The sequence below is a fragment of the Nicotiana sylvestris genome, chromosome 12 (genome assembly GCF_000393655.2).
Source record: "Nicotiana sylvestris chromosome 12, ASM39365v2, whole genome shotgun sequence".
NCBI lineage: Eukaryota > Viridiplantae > Streptophyta > Magnoliopsida > Solanales > Solanaceae > Nicotiana > Nicotiana sylvestris.
This window is the reverse complement of record NC_091068.1, coordinates 45,817,168-45,841,788: the sequence shown is the minus strand read 5'-3', so window position 1 is coordinate 45,841,788 and position 24,621 is coordinate 45,817,168. Positions and strand designations below refer to the sequence as shown.

General features: G+C 36.1%; 2 protein-coding genes and 1 long non-coding RNA gene across 3 annotated transcripts; 2 read left to right on the top strand and 1 right to left on the bottom strand.

Annotated features, from left to right (window-relative positions):
* Positions 1-632: 632 nt before the first annotated feature.
* On the bottom strand, positions 633-3,684 carry LOC104211495 (uncharacterized). The gene is made up of 4 exons (XR_707164.2): positions 3,010-3,684; positions 2,158-2,329; positions 1,456-1,549; positions 633-837 (listed from the first exon to the last, which is right to left on the bottom strand). It is a non-coding gene; the product is annotated as an uncharacterized lncRNA (long non-coding RNA).
* An 8,626-nt stretch (positions 3,685-12,310) lies between these two features.
* Positions 12,311-12,718, top strand: LOC138882983 (uncharacterized). The gene has a single exon (XM_070163635.1). It carries the CDS (start codon positions 12,311-12,313, stop codon positions 12,716-12,718), a length of 408 nt encoding a protein of 135 aa, XP_070019736.1.
* A 5,060-nt stretch (positions 12,719-17,778) lies between these two features.
* On the top strand, positions 17,779-19,248 carry LOC104211494 (large ribosomal subunit protein P1-like). Its single transcript, XM_070163634.1, has 3 exons — positions 17,779-17,850; positions 18,436-18,657; positions 19,114-19,248. The coding sequence occupies exons 1-3, from the start codon at positions 17,779-17,781 to the stop codon at positions 19,165-19,167; spliced, it is 348 nt and encodes a 115-aa protein (XP_070019735.1). The 3' UTR covers positions 19,168-19,248.
* Positions 19,249-24,621: the final 5,373 nt, after the last annotated feature.

Genomic DNA, 24,621 nt, shown 5'->3' with positions numbered 1-24,621 from the left:
AACATTAGCTTATGATGGTATATGTACTAATGACAATGTTAACGGGCATTAGCCCTACCTATGTTTTAATATAAGTACCTTTTCCTGCTAAAAAAAAAGAATCACTCCTCTGACTTACTGAACTTTTATGAGATTTGACAAGCTTTCAATATTTTAGATCGAGAAGCCAATACTATGGCTACTATCTTTATTCAAATATGGTTGTACTAATAATGCAACTACTATTGTGCTACATCTTATTTTCTTCCCTTCACTACAAAAAAATTATGTATTTATGGAGGTTAATTATGCATATTATGGCAGTTTTAAACAGCCACTACAAGCACTAACAACGGTTTTCGGAAACGCCACAAAGTTATAACGGCGGTTGTTTGAAAATCGCCATAATTGTACAAGTGATAAAATGGCAGTTCTGCTTTGATTCTCACGGCGGTTTAGAACCGTCAGAATGGTATGCTGACATCACATTAACATTGTCTAAAAATGGCAGTTCTAAACCGCCATAATCTCTTCTATTTCTTGCTATAGTTATTTTATATTTTTTTCATTCTACTTTGACACCCAGCCTAAAGTATCAAAGCTTGTTCATTGGTTTACAATTATTTCAACACAAACATAAAAGAAATATTAAATAAGCAAATCATTCAGCGTATATAAAAAATATAAGCACTTCAAAATACACCATAAAATGTATTAGAATTTTGACAACAGTATTTTACATCCATTAACTATAATAAGGGAAATATCTACAATAAATCCTAGAAATAATGCCGACTAATAGTATGTTACATCCTTTTTGGGATGCTATGCGATGTGGCATAGTTCTGATATATGTGCCTACAAAATAAAATGAAATAATAAGCAACAACTGATCAAAATTACTGGCGTCTAAAGAAACCATTGAAATAACTCAATCATTATTTAATGTAATATACATTCCTTTTTTACTCAGTGGAGACAATATCACATGCATAGTAGATGAATAATCCAATTAGGAAAGATTAGGAAGAACCAAGTTGTATTATGAACTGCAAGAATCTCAACTTCTTGAAGCACAAATTGGTTTAAGCCCTCATTGTGAGTACATTCATTTAGCTTTATCCTATAAGTAACATAAAGAAAAGGTTATAAAACATGTAATATCTGGCAAGCTAGCCATTAATTTCTTTATCAACATTATGTATGGGTAACCGAATGTTCTCTGCCATTCGTTAGCCAAAATTAAGCTACTCGAGAAATTGGGATGTTTTGCACTTAAAACACATTGACTTCAGACTTCACTATTCGTTGCTATATTATTATATCAAAACTACTAAAAGATGAGCATTCTAAACTTTTGTTATTCAAGACAAGTTTCAGAGTCACAAAGTTTTATCATTTCTTTTGAGATAATCTTTTAACAAGCATGAAAATGAGGTTAACTAGCAATTAAAGATTGCGAAAAGAAGTTACAACCTTATTCCATCTTGGAACATTTTCTGAGATTAGCTTAATGTACTGCTCCATAGCCTCCTCCCGGATCATGCTCCCGGGTCCTTGCCATGTATTCCTTGCACAAAAGAATTATTGTCCACAAGATCACTTATAATACGAGCTTTCATTCATGTTGTATAACTAGCAATTAAATTACACACTGAAAGTACTTTTAAGGTCTGCCCTTTACTTTTCATTGAATAACTTTGTGTCCGAGTCTTGTATAATTTTCATCTGATACTTAATGTGTTAAGTATCATGATCTATCTATGTTGCCTGCTATATTACTCTTTATTTCATCCAGAAAATTTCAACGAAAGCTATCAGAAAAGTAAGTTATCATACAACAAAGTCAATGAATCTAATGACATATAAGAAATTCCTGATATTAGCACAACAACACATGAAATTGCGATTCATCTTCCCCATTTTTAGCAGCATTTCTCTGGATAACATATACGGTTCTCTTCCCTCAACTACCCAAGTACATGCAGTAATCCTATAAGACATGCATTCTATCATTCGAACTGTTTAGGTGAAAGCTTACTCATCAAATAGAAGCATTAGCAACACACTAACTAGTTCATTTAAGCAAATTCAACAAGCATGAACAAAAATACAGGAATGAATATATAGCTTATTATAACTTCCAATAGCTTATCTTATGTAGAGTAAATTAAATACCACGCGAGCAGATACTTTCAATGCCATTGGTTGAGGTACAAGGCAAGTTTCCCTGCCATCACAACCAAATAACTGCATCAACAATTCACGCCCCCAATTCTCCAATCCGCCAGCCTTCCCTTTTCCTTCATCCACAAAATTGATAGCTTCGTCAAAATCCCTTTCCAATTCACTTCAGAAAGAGAAAATGACAAGAGTGAGTGAAAAGAGAAATATACACAAATCCTAAAGGATCCTATAAATTCAAACATGAGAGGTTTCTTAATATAGAAGACGTAAAAAAATTAGATGACCCTATCAATACAAACTAAAGTGAAATTAATATAATTAATAATAATAATAATAATAATAATAATAATAATAATAATAATAATAATAATAATAATAATAATAATAATAATAATAATAATAATAATAAACATAATCGCAGATTCCAACTATAAAGAGAATAGCAAGCAACAATAGAAGAAATTATCGGATAAACATTAGATATTTGTTAAATTCAGTAGCTTCATGGATACAAAGAAACTTAGTTAAATTCATGAAAGTTGATTATGTAGTCATTTGTAGATATGAATAGACTATTTCATAACATTCGAACGTAGAAAAACAATTATGTATAAATTAATTTCACAAAATAATTTCACCCAAAAAAAGTAGCAAAAAGCAAGCTAAGCACAGATCCGAAAACTACATAGACATAGCAAATGAAACCCTATATCTACATGAATAAATAAGCTAAGCATAGATTCAATAATTACATAGACAGAACAAATGAAATCCTGATCTACAATCTGCATTAACGAATAACCAATAATTAAATAGCGAAAATGAGAGAAAAATTGAAAGGACCTCGCTGAAATTTGTTTGGAGATGGAGGTTGCTGAACTCCTCCTAAACTTTATTGGAGACTAGCGGCTTCCAATCGAGATCCTTGGTGAGACGAGGGAGTCGCAAGCTACGGCGACCGACGATCTGCGCCATATCGATAAAAGGGAGAGGGAGAGAGGAAATTGCAAGACTAAGGTTTATTTGGGAGGAGTGAAGGAGTTCTAATTTTTGGTCAGAGCGGCGGAGGGAGTCTAAAAATTTGTTGAGAGAAATTTTTTGGTCTGAACAAGTTGATGAAAATATGTTAAAAAAATAATAATCAAACATAACGGCGGTTTAAAACCACCGCAATCGACATCAACCGCCGTAATTTAAAAGCTTAATGTGGCGTGTCTAAAAACGCCATTCTATGTTTCCAATTGTGGCGGTTCACAGCCGCCGTAAAATCTCTCATTTTTTGTACTGCTTCTTTTGTATATAACTACTATGTTAATAACCCTTCAATCATATATTAAGAAGAATGTCAACTATATATATATATATATATGGGTTTTGCTAATATATTACACAGTTATAGCAGTACATATTTGCTTTCCTTAAAAAAAACCCTAATACAATACCACCAATGAATAAATGAGATGGATATTTTTGTCTTTTCCACCAAAACCTAAACCTAGTTCCCATTTTTCCCTCTCTTCCTTACACGTTGTCTCCCCCCCCCCCCCACCATCCCATGAAGAAAAGTTTGAGGCATCTGAATATCTTACAATTTTTTTGCTTTCTATCATTCTCTCTTCTTAATTTTTAGATAGTCTCTGTAGAAATTAAGATTTGGATTTTTTAGATTTAGTGTGAATTTTGGATTCATAATTTCTGCCAAGATTTTTGGAGTAAAAAAGATATGAAACAAACCCAGCAAAAAGCATTGGCATCTGCTCGTCAATGGTGTCACCAGCCGCAGCCCGCAAGCATAAAACTGGTCAATCGATTAAAGACAAAACACAATCTCTTTTCTTGAAAGTGTTTATAAATTTGAGCTAAATAATTTTCTCTCCTCCATTTTTCAACACCTCTTTTCCTTGAAAATTATCTTTGAGAAAGAAAAAAACGAAGAGAGAACAGAGAGGGACGCCATTGATGAGGGAGAGAAGAAAAAGAAGAGGAGAATTGGGTTTAGTTTTTTGTAAAAAGACAATAATGCCCCTCCTATTAATGTATGGTTTATTTGCTGGTGAGGGCATTTAAAAATTGACGAGCTTCTAATTGATTTGATGATACGAATTCAAATAAACGGAAGCAAGTAAAAAAAAAAGATAAAATAAAGGGGATAATACAAGAATTAGACAAGGTAAACATAGAAATCAGAGCCGTCAAAATGGGTTTCGCCCGTGAGGCCAGCCCAACCTAGCCCGCTATTTGGGTAGGGTTGGACTAGAATTTTTTGAGTCCATTTAAAATTGAGGCTTATAAGCCAGGCCCAAGTCAGCCCACTGACCCTTGAGGCTTGACAGAGGCTGAGCCTAGACCGGTCCGTGGGCCAAAAATTAATTACTATTAAATATTTAATATTTTAAAAAAGTAAAAATAAAAAAAACTATTAACTATAATCCTCATTCCCCAACCCTAAATTGCTCATTTACCTTTCCATATCAACTAGAATTAAGATTTTTGACATGCATGTAATATGATAAAATTAGTTTTTCTTTTGCTTAATTAATAAAGAACTCGCAAAGTCTTAGGTAGCCAATAAAATCTTTTCTCAAAGCCAATAATCAGTTTGGATTACTTTAATATATTATTAATATTTAAACTACTCTTCAGTATAGATAAAGATCAGTTTTAAATACAAAAAAAAATTGACCACTAGCATATTATGCTGGAGTTCTAGTGTACTTATGATGGAACTCCATCATATTATGTTGGAGTTCCAGCATACTTATCTTGGAACTCCAGTATAATTTGCTGGAGTTCAAGCATACTTATGCTGGAACTATTTTTTGGGTTTTGAACAGTATTTTCGCTCAGATTTATCTTTACATGAAAAGTGACTAAATTTTGATTACTTTTAAAACTGAGCTATTTTTGAACGACCAGTTGTAAATCTGGCTATTTTTGAATTTCTCTCTGAATAGATGGACAGACGGTATTTTATACCAAATCCAATAGTGCAAGAACGGTTTTGGCCCTTTCCGTAAAGGACAGAGGCATTTTATTAATAGCCATGATTGAGAGTTTATTGAGACTATAGTATTGACTAAAAAAGAGTACCAGCCAATGAATCTTTTAATGAGATATGCTCATACCCTACAGTAAACAATAAACAAAACAAACTTTGTTATTTCGAAAAGGGATGAAATAACAATCTTTGCACGTAATTACACTCGACAAGCTTGTTATTTTGACTAATTGTTAAGATTCCACATGACAAGCTTTGTATTCTTTGTACCCACACATTGCTCAGGGAGGAGGTAATAACATACTTATTTTGTCAAGGACTCGAAGATGTATCTGTTGATCATTATAAATGCCTTTCGACCATGGGGTTGTTTTTATCAAACAAAAAAAATACTACCAACGAATAATTAAATCATATATCTATAATGCAGATCAAGAACATGCATTGACCATGTAATAAAACCCTAACCAAGAATTCTGTGCAATCGAAAGTCCTCAACTACATCTTGGATTTCAAACCTAAACAGAAAATAAATAAAATAACAAGCAGTACTTACTAGGAGTAATATATTAATTTTCTAACAAATTTGTGCCAATTCTATAGGCAAGAAAAGCTTCCAATGATCCAAATTTAACCTTATCATCTGATAAAAACATGTTTGGATATTGTCCATTCCACCAGTCCATGATAGCAGGCTTCTTCATATCCCATTCATCACCCAAAACCTTCTTAGCCAATTTCTCCACACTACAATTCTTAGCAATTTCACCAAAAGTAGCCTTTTCCCTAGCCTTATCCCTCAAATCAACCCACTTGTTAATCTTGAAATTAAAATCATTCTCCAGTTTCTTGGCCACGTCCTCAATCCCTAAACCAACAACAACAGTCTTGTTATCAGACAAAAGTTTCAAGAGAGCCGTTGGGACACTATATGAAATTTCAGTTTCATGAAAAAGGCAGTGATTATCAACACAAAATTGTAATAACTCAAAGGGAGTTTTTGACATGCGGGTTGGCCTTCCCCATCTTGATATATAGGAACTATTCCTGTAGTGTTCGCTACGACTGATAATTAGTTTCTTTTCTTTCTTCTTTTCTTGAAGCTTTTTGATCATGGATACCCAATTGACGACTGGGGTGTCATGATCTAAATAATAAAGTTGTCTTCCATGCCATAAAGTCTCCTCTTCATCTTTTTGTATACTCATCTCCATGGGCAGCTTTCAAAGTTTTGTATATGACTTAGGGTTTAGGGGGATCCTTTTAATTATATATAGGGATATTAGTAAATAAATAAAAAAAAAAGAATTGAATCCCTAAACATATATGGAATCGTATTGTATTGGAAAAAAACTGAATCTAAATATTGAAGATGACGTGTCATGACACATGGACTGGTCAAAAGGTCAAAACGCAATAAATAGCCAAGAGGCACGGGAGACAACAGATATGAGGAGAAGAAAACAACATAGGTGTGGACCGTTACTCAAATAGGTACGAGTCTCATACCTATTCGAGTCATTTAAAGACCGAAGATCGGAAGAAGTTGAAGATACGAATCTGATGACGTAAAAGAGTCTAAATACAACATTAAATATCAAATACGTTAGAATATTTGAATTAAATAGAAATGATTGTGTAACGTTTCTTTTAATGTCATTTATTGCTCATAATTGCCTCATTAAGACAAAGGCATTACATCTTCTCCTAGAATCAACTATAAAAGGAGAAGGACTCAACAACTGTAAGGACAAGAAATATTATTGAGATTACACTGAAATACAAAATTACTTATTACTTTATTATTCTCAAAAGTCTTTTATTATTTTCGTCTCCAGATTATCAGTAACCCGAATTTCTCTATATTTCTAAGCTTTGACCAAAGACTCAGATTTTTTGGTTAAACAAATTGGTTCCGTTACCGGAAATCTGATAATCTTCTCTTTTAAGCTACATTCCAGTCGTTGTTATCATCATGTCAAACAACAATAAAAGTGAAAACACCTTGGGAAACCATGAAAATCAAATCCATCAAAATCAAGGAGATTTACAGAACATTGACGTGGTTCCCTCCCCTCAAAATTCACCACGTCAATCTCGTGAAGGCACTCCTGCTCCTGAATCTCGTGCTGATCAACAAGAGCAATCTGAACATTTTGAAGGGGTAGATGAAGCTTTACAAAAAGTAATTGATGCATGGGTTAACAAAGTTCTTCAGGCTCTAGTTAGTCGATTACCTGTTGCACCACCCACACCTACACCTAATAATAATACACTGGAGAATCCTCGTTCTGGCCTTGTTAATTCTGGAAATGGAGGAACCCCCAGTGAACCACAGGAAGGAGAACCAGGTAATTCAAATAATTCTCATTTGCAAAATTTAGTATTAACTTTGCAGAAACAGCTTAAGGAACAAAATGAGCGCATCGAGCAAATCCCTGGAGCTCCCCCTGAAATTAAAGGAGTGGATGTGGATAAATACTCACAACAACCCTGGAAACTAAGTGCTGCTCCCCTTCCAATCCCTAAAAGGTTCAAAATGCTTGACATCTCAAAATATGATGGCACAACAGACCCACGTGATCACGTAACTGCATTTACAACAGGCGTGAAAGGCAATGACTTGACCAAACAAGAAATTGAATCAATACTGGTCAAGAAATTTGGAGAAACACTAACCAAGGGCGCATTGACCTAGTATTCTCTTTTACCCGAAAATTCTATTAATTCTTTTGCTGAGCTTGCAGATTCTTTTATTAAAGCACACTCGGGAGCTCAAAAGGTTGAGAAAAGAATGGAGGATATTTTCAAAATCAAGCAAGGGGACTCCGAGTTGCTCAGGGATTTTGTTGGTAGATTCCAACGTGAAAGAATGACTTTACCTCGTGTACTTGATAACTGGGATGCAATAGCTTTTGCAAGCAACTTAAATGACAAAAGCTCAGAAGCCACAAGAAGACTTAAAGAAAGCCTTCGAGAATTTCCTGCAACCACGTGGAATGACGTTTATAATAGGTATAGTACGAAGTTGCGAATTGAGGAAGATATCGTACCTCAGTTTCGTCATGAAAAAAGGAGTAATTCCAGGAGATCAGAAACCAAAAAAAGATCAGGTAAAAACAGGTACGATCCATATATGGGACCTGCAGGGAAAGACTCATGGTCAAAGCAGGATAGTCAACGATATGATCAAAAATCGAGGAACAGGGAATCTGGTTCTTCATCAAGGTTCAGAAATGACCGAAACAGACAAGAGTCACGAGATAATGATAGTAGTTTAAAGGCAAGGTTCGGCAGATATAACTTTAATGTCACCACCTCTGAGCTCGTAGTTGTTTTGAGGAGCATGGGAGATAAGGTCCGATGGCCAAAAGAGATGCGGTTAAATCCAAATAGACGCAATCCAGACCATTGGTGCGAATTCCACAATGATCACGGGTACAAAACTTTAGAATGTAGATTCTTACAAAGTGAAGTGGATCATCTATTGAAACTAGGGTATCTCACTGAGTTATTTAGGGAAAAAGGTAAGCAAGCCTATATGAAAAATAGGCAGGAGCCACCAAAGCCCCCTTCACCCAAGAGAACCATGAATGTTATAAGTGGGGGAGAAGATATTCACGGTGTAACATATACGGCTTCCAACAAGGTTTCTAAAGTAACGATAACACACGGTAAACGGGTACGGCAGGTTTTAGAAAACGAAAGTATTTTTTTCGATGATGCATATACCGAAGGAGTAATGACCCCACATAATGACGCACTGGTAATATCTTTACTTATATATGATACTAATGTAAAACGAGTTTTGATTGATCCAGGAAGTTCCGTGAATATTATACTATTAAGGGTATTACGTGAAATGCAAGCTGAAGACAAAATGATCCCTAAGGCGCATACCCTATCCGGGTTCGACAATTCAAGTGTGGTAACAAAAGGAGAGGTAATTCTAACAACTTTTGCTGTAGATGTTGTTAAAGAAACTAAATTTCAGATAGTAGATATGAAAATGGCTTACAATATGATCATGAGGAAACCTTGGATCCATGACATGGATGCTGTCCCATCAACTCTACATCATGTTATTAAATTCCCATCACCATGGGGAATTTTCCAAATTCGTGGGGATCAGCAGACAGCCAGGAGTATCAACGCTGTAACAGATACGAGCACCGTAAATAAAGAAAAATAGCAATTACAGGAAACAGTTGAGGGTATCAAGGATCAAACCTCAACCGAACAAGAAAAGAACGATTTAGACTAGAGACCTGATACAATTCAGGAACCTGAAGAGAATGAAAATATCAAAACAACAATTGAAGAGCTCGAGGCTGTGATATTATTTGGGTAATCGCCTGAACGGAAGGTTTATATTGGAGCCAATTTAAGTTCAGACATGCGAGGTATGTTGATTGAATTTTTAAAAGCTAACGTGGACTGTTTTGCTTGGTCCCATGCTGATAGACAGGGATACCACCGGATATGATGACTCACAAACTAAATGAAGACCCATCCTTCACACCAGTTAAGCAAAAGAAAAGAAAGCAAGGAGCTTTTAAAAATCAGGTGATTCAAGATGAGGTCCAAAAGCTATTAAAAATTGGGTCAATACGCGAGGTAAATTATCCTAATTGGTTAGCAAACATAGTGGTTGTACCTAAGAAAAATGGTAAGTGGCGGGTTTGCGTGGATTATACAGATCTTAACAAAGCCTGCCCAAAAGATTCTTTCCCTTTACCGCATATAGATCAGTTAATTGATGCAACTGCAGGACATGAACTTTTGAGTTTTTTAGATGCATATTCGGGGTACAACCAAATTAAAATGGACCCCAGTGACGAAGAAAAAACTTCTTTCATCACAGACAGGGGGACTTACTGTTATAAAGTAATGCCTTTTGGTCTCAAAAATGCTGGAGCAACCTATCAAAGGTTGGTCACCAAAATGTTCCAAGAACATTTAGGAAAAACCATGGAGGTATATATAGACGATATGCTCGTCAAAATCCAGCATTCTCATGATCATATTTCTCATTTATCTGTTACATTTGAAATTTTACGAAAATTTAATATGAAACTCAATCCAGAAAAATGTGCATTTGGGGTTGCCTCAGGCAAATTTTTGGGCTTTCTCGTTTCTAACCGTGGTATTGAGGTAAATCCTTCTCAGATCAAAGCAATAGAGGAGATCCCTGATATCCTTATGAGTAAAAAAGAAGTCCAAAGGCTAACGGGAAGAATTGCAGCCTTGGGGAGATTTATTCCCAAATCTTCGGAAAAATGCTTTAAATTTTTCTCCGCACTCAAAAAGCAAGATCATTTTGAGTGGAACGAAGATTGCCAACAAGCCCTTAGAAATTTAAAAGCCTACGTGTCAAATCCACCATTATTGGCAAAACCAAAAGAAGGAGAAAAGCTACTCATCTATTTGGCTGTATCAGAAGTTGCGGTAAGTGCTGTTTTAGTTTGTGAGGACCAAGGTAAACAATCTCCTATCTATTATGTAAGCAAGTCTTTATTAGATGCTGAAACACGATATCCATAACTAGAAAAATTAGCATTAGCTTTGATCATGGCATCTAGAAAATTAAGACCTTATTTTCAATGTCATCCCATTGTTGTAGTTACTGCTTTTCCATTACGAAATATTTTGCATAAACATGAATTTTCAGGGAGGTTAGCAAAATGGGCTATAGAATTAAGTGAATACGAAATCATTTATCAACCTAGGACTGCTATAAAATCTCAAGTATTAGCCGATTTCGTAGCTGATTTTAGCCAGGGGATGCATTTAGAAGCAGAAAAAGAATTACAAGATTTTAATGGTGCAAATCCGGGGACTTGGATTTTATTCACTGATGGTTCGTCTAATGTAAAAGGAGCAAGCCTAGGGATAGTTCTCATATCACCTACGGGCGAGACTATTAGACAGGCTATAAAATGTCATTCTATAACTAACAATGAAGCAGAGTATGAGGCTGTAATTGCAGGTCTAGAATTGGCACGAGAACGCGGCATAACACAGATTATAATCAAGAGTGATTCTCAACTCGTGGTCAATCAAATGCTGGGGACTTATACAGCCAGGGAGACACGAATGCAAGAATATCTCGAAAAGGTACGAGAACTAATAAAGCAATTCCAAACTTGGAAAGTAATGCAGATCCCAAGAGATGAGAATATGGAGGCAGATGCTTTAGCTAATCTCGCATCTGCAGCAGACATAGAAAACGACGCAAATGTTTCAGTCGTACATTTATTTCATTCCGTTCTCGAACCTGATAAGAATGAGGTAAATTTTAATCAATTAACATGGGACTGGAGAAACGAAATTATTGCTTTTTTACAGCGCGGAACCGTGCCTGCTGACAAAAGAAAAGCTTGTGCACTTCACAAAAAAGTTGCTCGCTACTATTTACATCAAGGAAATCTTTAGCGAAAGATGTTCGGTGGGCCATTATTAAGGTGTCTCGGACCTTCCCAAACAGAATATGTGATGAGAGAAGTACATGAAGGACATTGTGGAAATCACGCAGGAGGAAGGTCGCTGGTAAAAATGCTGATTCGAGCAGGATATTATTGGCATAAAATGGAAGAAGAAGCAAACGGTTTCATGTCCAAGTGTGATAAATGTCAAAGATACGACAATAATATGCATAGACCAGCTGAGCTATTGCACCCTGTTATAGCCCAGTGGCCCTTTATGAAATGGGGAATGAATATCGTAGGTCCATTGCCACAAGCAAAAGGTCAGGTGAAATTTCTACTTGTACTTACAAATTATTTTACTAAATGGGTAGAAGCAGGAGCATTTAAACAGGTACGAGAGAAGGAAGTTAAAGACTTCATTTGGAGAAATATAATATGCCGTTTTGGTGCACCAAAGGAAATCGTGTGTGACAACGGTCCGCAATTCATAGGAGCTCAAATCACTGAATTTTTTCAAAGTTGGCAAATTAAAAGGATAACATCTACACCATACCATCCAGTGGGTAATGGACAAGCGAAATCCACAAACAAGGTCATTATCAATAATTTGAAGAAAAGGTTATAGGATTCAAAAGGTAATTGGCCTGAGGTATTACCTGGAGTATTATGGGATTATCGTACAACGACAAAAACAAGCACGGGAGAAACACCCTTTTCAATGGTTTATGGCGCGGAAGCTTTAATTCCAGTTGAAATAGGAGAACCGAGCACACGGTACGTTCAAGCAACGGAGGAATTAAATGATGAAGAGATGTGGGTGAATCTTGATTTGCTCGAAGGAAGAAGAGAAGCTACACTAATAAGGATGGCAGCACAAAAGCAATTAATTGAACGGTATTATAACAGGAAAGCACGCCTCAGATTCTTTAAAATTGGGGACTTCGTACTTAAAAAGGTGTTCCAATCTATAAAAGCTGCTAATTCAGGAAAGCTAAGTCAAACATGGGAAAGACCCTACAAAGTTCGTGACATTGCGGGAAAAGGAGCATACGAGTTGGAGACAATGGATGGCAAGGTTCTACCCTCGCATTGGAATGCTGTCCACCTAAAACGATATTATTTCTGAGAAAGTACCTACGATCAGGTATCGTTGTATTAGAATTTTTCTTTGAATTGTTAAAATTTTACTAACGATTTTAGATGCTAGGCAAAAACCCTAACTCGTGCCAAATGATGAGTCACAACCTGCACGGCGAAATGGAATATTCTAAAATTCCCAGCCCAAGGTTACAAAATAATCTGATGGAAATACACAGGGGTTAGGCAGTCTTCATCTTTAATCGCACCTCCGCGTCCCGTATGTTTTTCTGTTTTCAGGAAAAAGGACCAAACTGTAAGAAACAAACAAGTGCTCGAGGCTTCATACTTCAGCGCTCAAACACTTGGGGGACTGCATATTGTACACAAATACGTGCGGTAAGACGGAGACGTAAATTGAAACAAGTATCAAGCAGAAGTTACGGAACCTCAACATTCATCATTGTGTTCTTTCCTATCAAAACAAAGGAAGATGCAAAACATTCATCGTAGTGTTCTTTCCCATGAGAACAACGGAATCACCTCTCAAACCCTTCCTAATACATTAAGATAGGGTCATGACTATGTATTGAAACAGGTTATAAGGAAAAACTTGTTGAAAAGTATTTACTTTATAAAAATCTGTTGCAAGAAAAACAGTTACGAGAAAGTTATAGATGTATCTCAATACATGTAATATTCAAAAGCTTGTCCAAGTTCATGAATAAAAACTTGTCAAAGTTGTTTCAAACAAAACATGTGTGTTCCTATTTCTTTCATCGTATTATAACACCATTATGAAGTTGAGACGTCTTCTTCATTAAGTGTCGATATATAAAAGGGCCCTCTTTTATAAACCTCATTTTAATAAGTCATGAGGAGAATCAAAAGCATTTTCAAAGGATAAAAATGCTAAACTATTCTATAAGTCCTAAGTAGATAAGGAAAAGGCAAGAATAGAGCACATTGAAGTACTAACAAACTTCTAAATATAATTAAAAAGACTAAGTAAGAACTTAGTCAACAAAAAGTTTATACAAATGCCCCATTATGATAATTGGGGACTTTTACCAAAAAAATCCCTCAAAAAAATAACTAAGGGATAAAACCATCATCCAACAAAGAAAGTAAAAACAAAATCTGGAAATTTAACTAGCCACTGAAGGGGTTGGCACATCAGAAGTTGCAGTATTAATTTCACTTTCAGAAACAGCCACAAGCACGGTGACAACTTCTGAAGAAGCAACAACAGGAGCGGTTTCAGCTGGGCTTGAAGTGTTAGGTTCAACGAGCGGAGCAAGAGTCACGGAAGTTTCAGCTTCCATAGACTGAGTCGTAGAAATTTCACCCTCGGAAGCTGGAATTGCAACATCTTCAACTTCAACTGCCACAACAACGGCTTCGTCATTTACAGGTTCCTTATCCACGAGAGCTTCAATTGCCGGAGAAGGAAAGTCAAATGATTGTTGGGTTCTTTCAATGGTTTCTAAAACTTTGGCCAACTCTGAGTCTAAGTCAAAGTTTTCTTGACTGGCCTCCATTAAAGCATCACGACGAGAGTTTAAGAAAGCCCATATCACCTCTAAATAAAACTTCTCCTCAAGAAGTCCATACTCCCTTTCCCACATAGCAATATCATTCTTTAACACTTGATGTTTAGCTAAATGAGAATCAAGGGAAGCTTCAAGGGAGGCATGAGAACTTTCTAAGGCATGTACTTTGTCAGAGGAGATCTTTAAATCAGTTTGAACTTGAGTCAAGTTCTGCACTAATTCTCTTACATATTCTTCTTTCTTGTCCAAAAGTACCTTAAGTTCTCTGATTTCTTCACTTGACTTTGATAATTGTTCTGAAAAGCAACATTCAAGGTGCTCCTTGTCTTTTTCAAATTGACTTGAAGAAGCTTTGGTAACTGCTAGCTCAGAAGTCAGACTTCGCTTTTGCTGCTCCAGGTGATTTCTACTATCTAGCAATTCTTCTATGGTTCCCTGAGCATTCTCAAACTGCTCTTTCCAATTATCTGCTTCTAGCTGGGCTCTCTTGGATATTTCCTCAGCCTCGTGGATAGACTTTTCAGACTCACGAGTTTTCTTTTCCAGAAGGGAAATTCTTCCCATCAATTTTGTACCAATAAGGTTAGCCTACAGTGACAACTCATAGAAATAAGAATTTAGAGATAAAAAAAAGCTTGTTAGTAAGTAGAAGGAAAAAATACCTTTAAAGTAGAATGATCTATGTCATTCATCAGAGTTAAGCAACTGTGACTGCTCATCTTCTTCTTCTCAATATCTCCAATCAAAGGCCTAAGCCAGGCATCTGCTCCACCAGACTTCCTTAAAAGACTGTTATTAGCAGGAACTTCAAGTGTAACGCTCCTCCTTCTATAGCTTGGCTATGGGCAAGGAACAAATAGAATGGGCAAGGAAGCACTTGAAACCAACGGAGGAATAGCATGAATGGGAACAGAAGAAGAAAAAGGAACTTCATCTAAAACTGGACCTAGTTCTCCACTTTCAAAACCACCAACAAAGAGGCGTTGAATAGACTCATTGGTGTCCCTCGGAGTGGTTTCATCATCAGAAGGAACGCGAACAGGTTCGGTAAGAGAGGCACGGACAGGGGTAACTTCAGCTTCATCCTCGGAAACGATGCGTCTCATAACTCTTGGTCTAGCTATTAAAGAGGTGTCTTCATCTTCATCATTCTCAGAATCCTCTTCTACAACTTTCCTCTTTGATAACGTAGCTTAAGTTCTCTCCAAAGAGAGTGAAGTACCAGAAGAGGCTCGAAGGGCAATAGCTACTTCAGCTGTCATTCCTCGAATAGCAAATCCTGACAAAAAGAAGGATGAGAAAAGTTAGAAACAAGAAGGGACTTAATATATAAAAAAGTATAAAGAGATGCATACCGTGAGTTTTCACTTTCCAACCATGTAAATTGGAAATGGATTTCTAAGTTCTTACCTCCATAGGCACGACTTTCAAGATTGAATCTACTCAACCATGGAAATTAGGAACGGGTTCCACATCTCCCATAGTTGCTATAGAAAAGCAAAAAGAGACGAAATTAAAAAAGAAATTGAAATTCTTAAAGATAGGTACGGTAAGTACAAAAAACTTACGTGCAAAGTTCCACTTCTTTGGGAAGGGGATATTTGTTTCACCCACCAAATCAACCGTGCAAACAGCAACATAACGAGTGTACCACCCACGATCCTTGTTATCTTCAGGGCTTACCAAGACCCTTTTACTTCTTGCAGTTAAAGTAAAAACCCCATGGCGGAATAATTTGGGGTGGTAAAGATGAATAAGGTGGGGAAAGGTAAAGCTAACATTAGCTTTTACAGACAAATATCTCAAACAAGCCACTGCTCTCCATACAAGGGGGCCAATTTGTCCCAAACAAATTTTGAAAAAGCGACAGAAATCAAGTATAACTGGGTCAATAGCAGGAATAAATCCCAAAGTGAAGGGATACGTATAAACAAAAGAAAATCCAATCCTAAAAGAAGATATTCTTTGGTTTGGATTAGGGATCACTATACGAAGATCACTTCTCCAGTTGCAATCTTTTCAAACAATAGAAATCAAAGGTTCAGTGATTAGAGAAGGAAAAGTGTCCGCTTTCTCTAAATTAACAACTTGATCACGAGGAGATTTCCTATCATTCTCAAAGGACAAGTCATTGGGTACTATTTCCTCAACTAAAGGCTCTTGAAGAGGCTCAGAAAGTTCTTTACCTTTAGAAGAGGATTTCTTAGTGATAGAACCTCTAGAAATAGTGCTAAAACTAGAAGAAGGAGTGATAGAACCAGAGGAACCACCACGAACGAATCCTAGGCTACGAAGCCTGCCCCCTCTACCCCTTCTATGTCTTACAGGGGCGTTGGGGAAGCTATCAAGAATTGGGATTCTCTTAGGGTTAGGATTCGGAGATGCCATTGCAGAGGAAGGATGAAATAAAGGAGAAAGGAACAAAAGTAAAGAGTAAAGTATCTGTTAAGGGTTTATGAAGAAGAAGACAAAGGAAAAAAGGTTAAATATGTGTATAATAGCAATCGTCAAACAAAGAAGCGTAATGATGGAAAGCCTATAATAAAGGCAACTATCACTTCGTAAATAGAGGGGATGAAGAAGCCTTGGAAAAAGGCTGTAGAATTACATACATATCAGAAGGTGACACGTGTGCAGAGTATTAAATAGAAAAGACAAATGAAGCGTCAGTACTGACATAGCATTGATTAGGGCAAAAATTCTTTTTTCGTGAAGATCCACTTCCCAAATATTTAATTGATAAATAAATGGAAAGTGAGGGGACTATCTGTATTGGAAAAAAACTGAATCTAAATATTGAAGATGACGTGTCATGACACATGGACTGGTCAAAAGGTCAAAACGCAATAAATAGCCAAGAGGCACGGGAGACAACAGATATGAGGAGAAGAAAACAACATAGGTGTGGACCGTTACTCAAATAGGTACGAGTCTCGTACCTATTCGAGTCATTTAAAGACCGAAGATCGGAAGAAGTTGAAGATACGAATCTGATGATGTAAAAGAGTCTAAATACAACATTAAATATCAAATACGTTAGAGAATCTGCATTAAATAGAAATGATTGTGTAACGTTTCTTTTAATGTCATTTATTGCTCATAATTGCCTCATTAAGACAAAGACATTACATCTTCTCCTAGAATCAACTATAAAAGGAGAAGGACTCAACATCTGTAAGGACAAGAAATATTATTGAGATTACACTGAAATACAAAATTACTTATTACTTTATTATTCTCAAAAGTCTTTTATTATTTTCGTCTCCAGATTATCAGTAACCCGAATTTCTCTATATTTCTAAGCTTTGACCAAAGACTCAGATTTTTTGGTTAAACACGTATATATGTCCCATTTTGTTTTTTTTCTATAAATATTTTTTTTGACCAAATTGAAATAGGAGTATGTGAATTACAAATCATAAATCTTTAGGAAAGGAAGGAAAACTTGGACACCAAGAAAACTTATATATACCCCCACGATATTCTTTCTCGCCCTCAAAAATTCTGACGGTCTCTATTAGGGTTTCTGCAATATTATTCTTGAGATATAGAAACGATGTCTTCCACTGGTGAACTTGCTTGTACGTACGCTTGTTTGATCCTTCATGATGATGGAATTCCTATCAATGTGACGCAATCTTTTCCTTTCTCTCGTAATTGTTTTCTTTTTACTTTTGTTTTTCTTCGTTGAGCTTGAATCTTGTTTTCTTAAACCAAAAATAAAATAAAATAGGCTTTAGTTTGTCTCATAATTTTCTTGTTTATTGTTGTATTTTGCAGACAAGCAAAACATACTGTACATTAGAGTAGTCGAATGTAATGCAATATTTCTTAGAAAGCTTTGTGTTTCGTTAAAAGAGAAAAAAAAAACTCTTTAATTTGTCTAGTAATTTCTTGTTTATTGTTGTTCATGTAGGCATAGAAAAAATTAGTGTGCAATAAAAAAAAATTATATGGGCAATATCAATTAATTGATATTTGAGATTAAATTTTAGTTATGTTAGAATATTTATTTCAGATTCAATGTTTCTACGGAGTTCTTTGGTCCTGTCAGAGATTCATATGCCTATTAAAGAATAAAGATAACTTCTAGTATTTTCTGTTTTTATTTTATATAACCTAAAACTTATATAGACATCTTAACTTGCTTTGGATTGAGATATTGTTGTTGTTCAAAATTTGAAGTACTAATCTAGATGTACTTTTTGTATAGGCCGAGAAAATTGGCTCTCTCATAAAAGCAGCAAATTTGAAGGTGGAATCATACTGGCCGAGCCTTTTTGCAAAACTTTGTCAGAAGATGAACGTGGATGAACTTGTCATGAACATCGGCGTCGGCGGAACCGCGTCTTCTACTGCCGCTGTTACCGCTGCTCCCGCTCCTACTACCGGTAACGACGCCACCGCTGCACCTTCCGCCAATGACAAGAAGAAGGTATACATTCAATCTTGACCCATTACTAATTCTTTTATCTAAAGTTATACATGTATGTTGTTGTTGTAAAGTTATACATGTATATGTGTATTCTGTCTAAAAATTATATCTTGATTTACTCAAGGAATTATTTAAGTTAGCTATGATTCGATGTTAACTTTGCGATATGTGCATGTTTTGAAACTTTGACATTAGATACTAGTACATATATATATGCATGCTCATAATATTTTGCTACCAGTTTCGCTAACTAGCTAGTGTGAAAAAACTACGTTTTATGAGTCAATTGAACAAATTCCCTCAAATATTTAGAAACGATTTTTTTCTTCAAGCATATAGTCTATATGTAAGGAATTGTGAGATGTAATACTATTTTTCCCCCACCCCTCCCCTTTTTATTAACTAAGCCGCAAAAGCTCATTACTATTTTCTCTTTTTGGTTTTCTCTCATTGCAGGAAGACGTAAAAGAAGAGAGTGATGATGAGCTGATGTTTAGCTTGTTTGATTAGAGCTTGCAGAATGCAGCGATCCTTAGCTTGTTGTGGAATGCGTGAGTACTTCGGGTGTCGTAATTCTCTTCCGAGCAACTACCACAATTTACTAGATGTATTCTTCCGAACTACGCCAGCTAGCACTAGTTCACCGCTCACTAGGATCGCACCAAAGTTTCGTTATTTCTAATCCCACCTTTAAATCCTCCGTATTAATTCTAAATATATTAGGAGTGATATTGTTCAACAACTACCTAAATGTGTACCCTTTTCCAAGCAATACACATTAAATAGGCACAGTCAATTGAGAGCTCTTCAATCAACAACAATGAAACGTAATTGAACAAGTAAAGAAAAATCAATGAAAATTTATATTAAACGCAATGAAAAATCATCGTCCAATAGGTTCCATCAAACCCTAAATGACAGAGTTTAGCTACTCATATTGTATAAACAATCATAATAATATTCAAAAGCATTAGATTATAGATTAAGGAAGAACAGAGAAAAGAACTCTTGTGATTCATTATTTCCAAGTGTTTCTGTAGCCTTTTGCCTCTCCAATAATGTCCCCCCCCCCCCAAAAAAAAATAAGTTTAGAACCCCATTTATACATGTTGGGGGCGTATAGGGCCGAAACTACCAAGTCTTAACCGAAATAGGAAAAATTTCATGCTTTCGTATTTTGAGTCGCGCCTTACGCAAAGCTAGGCGCGTAACTCTGTGTAGAGCTGCCTTTTGTATTTGAATTGTTCTTGGCTCAAACGTGGACACCAAAAAACCATACTCCTCTAAATTCTTCTATTTTAGATTCAATTTATGTACAATCCTTCCATATCTCACATCCGATTGACCCCTCCACATAAAATATATTAAGCTCGAGTCACAGATATTCGTACTAAATTTAACAGGACCAGACGAATATGTCCTCATATTCCTTTAGAAATTCTGTGTATTCTTTCTTTTCTGATGGCGATAAGTGAACGATGGTTCGTGTTTCCTTGACGTTTTCTGCATCTCCCACGTTAACAATTTCTGTCTCGTCCTAGTTGGACTTAGGTTTGTTCTCAAAGTTATCAACTTCTTTAACAATCTCGTCAGGTATGTCATCTTCCTCTGAATCAATGTCCGTTTGTTGCGTTATCTCGTTGCATGTCACAATCATTGGTTCATCAAGATAAGTAATAGTAATGTTGTATAAGTAAAGTAATGAGAGAAAAATGATAATGAGTGTTGATTCATAAGAAAAGTCAGAATGCTTTGATAAATTGCATAACTGTTTTGAACACTGAAGATCTTATTGCGGGAATTGAAAAATACGAAAAGAAAATCATTTAGCAAAATAAAAATAGTGCATGCTGCTTGTTTTAGCCTTGCTACCCTGAGGCTCGCCGGGCTCTGGTTGTCTTGATGGTCCAGTTATTGAGGCGTGCCCCTCTGCTCACAGCATGTATGGAAGGGCCTTAGCTTGTGAAGTAAGATGATGATGCCAGAGTGCACGAACTAACCTTTGGGGAGGGGAATAATAAAACAAAAACAAAAATAAAAACAAAAAGGTAATCAAGTCAGTGAGGATTATAAAAAGTATTGCAATATTTAAATACATAATGCAGGAATGTAAAGCGTGTCCTAATTTGGGAACCTCATTGTGCCCGAGGTAGGCCTAACATCAAATTGATTTGGAGAACTTAGAATGCTAAATGCCTCATTTTATTGACAAAATAGACGAATCCCAAATCGACACTAAATAAACAGGAAATAAAAGTCACTAATGACCATTGGCCTTATTACATTTATAAAACGAAAAAGATAAACTCCTATCTACTTGGCCTCAGAAGGACCTTCCTCAGGTTGGATGCTCTCGTTGATCAGATCCTCCAGTTCGCGTAGGTTCACCAGTAAAAATGCCTTTGTCAGGTGTTCTCTTTCGTTTCCCTCAGTGTTCTAGCAGTCAGTGACTCTCTTCCTCACTTTTCCTTCCAATTCCAGCAGACTGTATTCCAGACATTGATTTGGTCATTTGATAGAAGACTCCACCACCAGTCTAGCAAGAGTGGGGCATGCTAATCATACTAAAACTGGGGACCTCGTGCCTCATTTTCTACAAAACAAAAGGGTTAGACCCTACCCCTACCAGACTCGACTATTTATCATCAACAATTAACATGAAGCATTTAGTTCTCCAAATAAATGTACAGAATGTGGTGATGTCTATTTGGGTCCAGGGAAACCCAGTGGACTTTGGACAAGGCTGTCTTAAAGGATCATTATGTGGACAACATAACTGACCCGGCTAGGTTTGACCATGATGCATGCACAATTTTAACCAGAGTAAGGTTTCTATGGGGTTTTAGTCTGGTACCCTTGAGCGGACAACTCAAGGGGAAAGGCACGGAACTGTCGACTGCACCGCTGATCGACTAGCTTTATCGCAAATATGACTTTTTGAATTTAGGGGGTAATGATATAGGAAGAGCGCAACCACTCATTATAAGCGTTGCTATGGTATTTGGTGGAGTATGATGTTGATCATGATTATGCAATAATTAAAACATGTTGGCACGTATTTGCACGTTAAGAAAGTGATAAATACAGCAGTTTCATAATTTAAAGAAATTATAAGGAAGGAAAGAAACAATAAAAATATATCAGTTTTGTTTTTGAAGAAGAAATTAAATGCTTAAAGAAATTAAACAAGTAATTGCACATGGGGGTGGGGGGGGGGTAAGAATTCACAAGAACAATCTGAAATGGTAAAAGCCTAAAAATTCCCAGCAGAGTCGCCATGCTGTCGCGCCCCTTTTTCCCTTTTTGCATTGGAAAATCGGGTTTATGACATTTTTGGGGTAGGACAACTTATTCCTTTTGGGAACTGGGTTTGCATTTGAAGAGTCGCCTCCTAATGATTTAAGGTGCATTAGGACACCTATAGGGTTCATTTCTAAGTTTGTTTGATAACCAGAGATAGGGTAAGGGCTTGAAATTATCCTAAGGGGAAAGTATTAGGTACCCCTCAGGATCCACAAGTGTGGTTCCCGGCCAGACAGTTTTATAAATTTTGTACAATTAGCAGACAGACAAATATAGGCTCAAATAGTAGGTGATTTAAGTTTGAACACATAAGAGTTTGAAAACAATTATTAAAAGGCGAATTTTGAAAAGGAGTTACAGTTCTACAAATACTTAAGAATATAAAAAGGAGGAGGGTCCTAGATTTATTTATAATATGGATCACATCAATGCGAAACCCAGTATGACACTCCTCAGAAGAAGGGTTACACGTGGTATTAGTGCACCAGTCATCATATCCATATCTACCCTTCCCATCCCGTTAAGTTATTAAAGCGCAAATTGGTCTCGACTTCTATTGCATGTTATTACCTGTCCCATTTCTATGAGTCCCAGAGGAATTTAGGACTACTATTCCTATAAGAGGGAGGATTTAGGCTGACTCTTGGGTTTTAAAGGTAAAAAGGCTAAGGCGACATACAAAACACGTAGGACTGCATATTAGTGGAAATATATAAACAATTAAGAGGCTCATATATACCTCCGCAGACAATGCACATAATAGCATGACTTAAACACAATTAGGGTCAGAATTTAAAGTACTAAGGCAGGGTGTTTTAATTGTTGAAGCAGACCAATTTATTACATAACTCAGATAAGAAGTCTGAATCAGGCCTCCATGCTGGTTGTATCAGTTGCTAATTAACAAAGGCGGATTCAGTTTTATCATTATTACCTAAGGCTTGCCTAAGTGTGTATTGGTGATGTCCTATGAGCATGATATCTATTACTAATTAGGAGTGCAGCAGAGCAACGGTTAATTTTTAAATAGGTGATTTGGATCCTATAGTCATGCTTTCTAAACCGTATTAATAAAAGGAGTAGGTTGCTTAAACTGATTCAGAACAGTACGAGTCAAACTGATTTTTAACTAAACTGGTTTCAGATCCTATAGACATGATTGCTATTATAGCTGATTTTAATTCCTACAAGCAAGGTATCTAAGTATTAAAAGCTGATTTTGGTCCTATAGGCGTGGTATCTAATTGATCATGAAATGAAACAAGCAGGATTTATTTGATCACAACGAAGTTTCTATAGGCATGATTTCTATAAAAATATTGATTTTAATCTTATAGACATGACATCTAATCTCAAAGCTGATTTTAACCTTGTAGGCATGATGTCTGATTATAGCCATTTAGATCCTATAGGCATGGTGTGTAAGTGTGGAGTAAAACATGCAGAATTTATTAAACAGATCCTATAAGCAAGTTATCTACCCTTCTAATAGCTAAAGCATGCATAATCACCCCATTCTTTTTCACTAGCCAACCCCAATATTTGTTACAAATTATTACACACCAAAAATGACTGAATTACATCAGAAAAGTACAAAATAAGAAGTTACAACCATCGGAAGCCTGATTCTTGACTTCCTCTCTGAGTTACGGAATAAGCTACCTCAAATGCCAAAGATGTTCAAAGCCTTTCTCACGCCTGGGTGTGTCAAAGTTCCCTAAGGGTCTCCAGCGACCCCGGGCAGTGCTTATACCTATGTTTGTATAACTAGACAGAAATGAGTGCAGCGTGGAAGGGCCAGCCCTTATGTGTCCAAGTTCAGAGGGAGCTCAAGGGTTCCAAGGCAAGGCTCACACAATAGGGGTAGAAGCTAGGTTCTAAGAATATAGTGGAAGTGCAGAATACATAGATTTACTTAAAACTGGGTTGGAAATAGTAAGTATTAAAGGTGATTTGAAAACAGTAGTAGTAAAACTCAAACTACACAGAATCAGTAGTTACACAAAGGGGTCAAAGGGGTTTTGGGAGTGCATTGTATGAAGCATGTGACCCCAGAAAGGGTCAGGTTTGGGTCATGCACAACAATATCTGATGCTGACATGCCCACAAACCAGCCAGAGAACACAAACACATAGAGGGGATATGGGATTTGGGATTCATAAGTCAGCAAACACATAACAAGTGACTGGCAGAGTACATACATAGGGAAACATTAATTTAAAAGGTGAGGGAGCATATTACAACATGCTAGTAATGTAACTTGATTGCATAAACATGAGTAGAAGCATGCAAGAGTGAAAGAAACTAAAACAGCTAAAGAAACATGTTGTTGTTGATACTTGAAAATTAACTAGGACATACTAGTAGAGAAGCAAAGTGTAGAAAGAAAGAAATAAGCAAGATTCCACAATCTAGCCTTGGCTTTTAGTCGTCTAGACAATGTTGATACCCAATTTTTTCCTATATATTTTTTAATATACAAAATACCTTTGAAATAGCATATGTATGTATATATAAGTATGTCCAAATATTTTATTACTTTTTTCTTAATTTTAAAGGTTTTTAAATCAATTTATTTCCCTATTTTATTTATAAAAAAACCAATAATTTTTTCTAAAATTATCATCTTTGGTGATTCACTTGTTGAACTTTTATATTTAT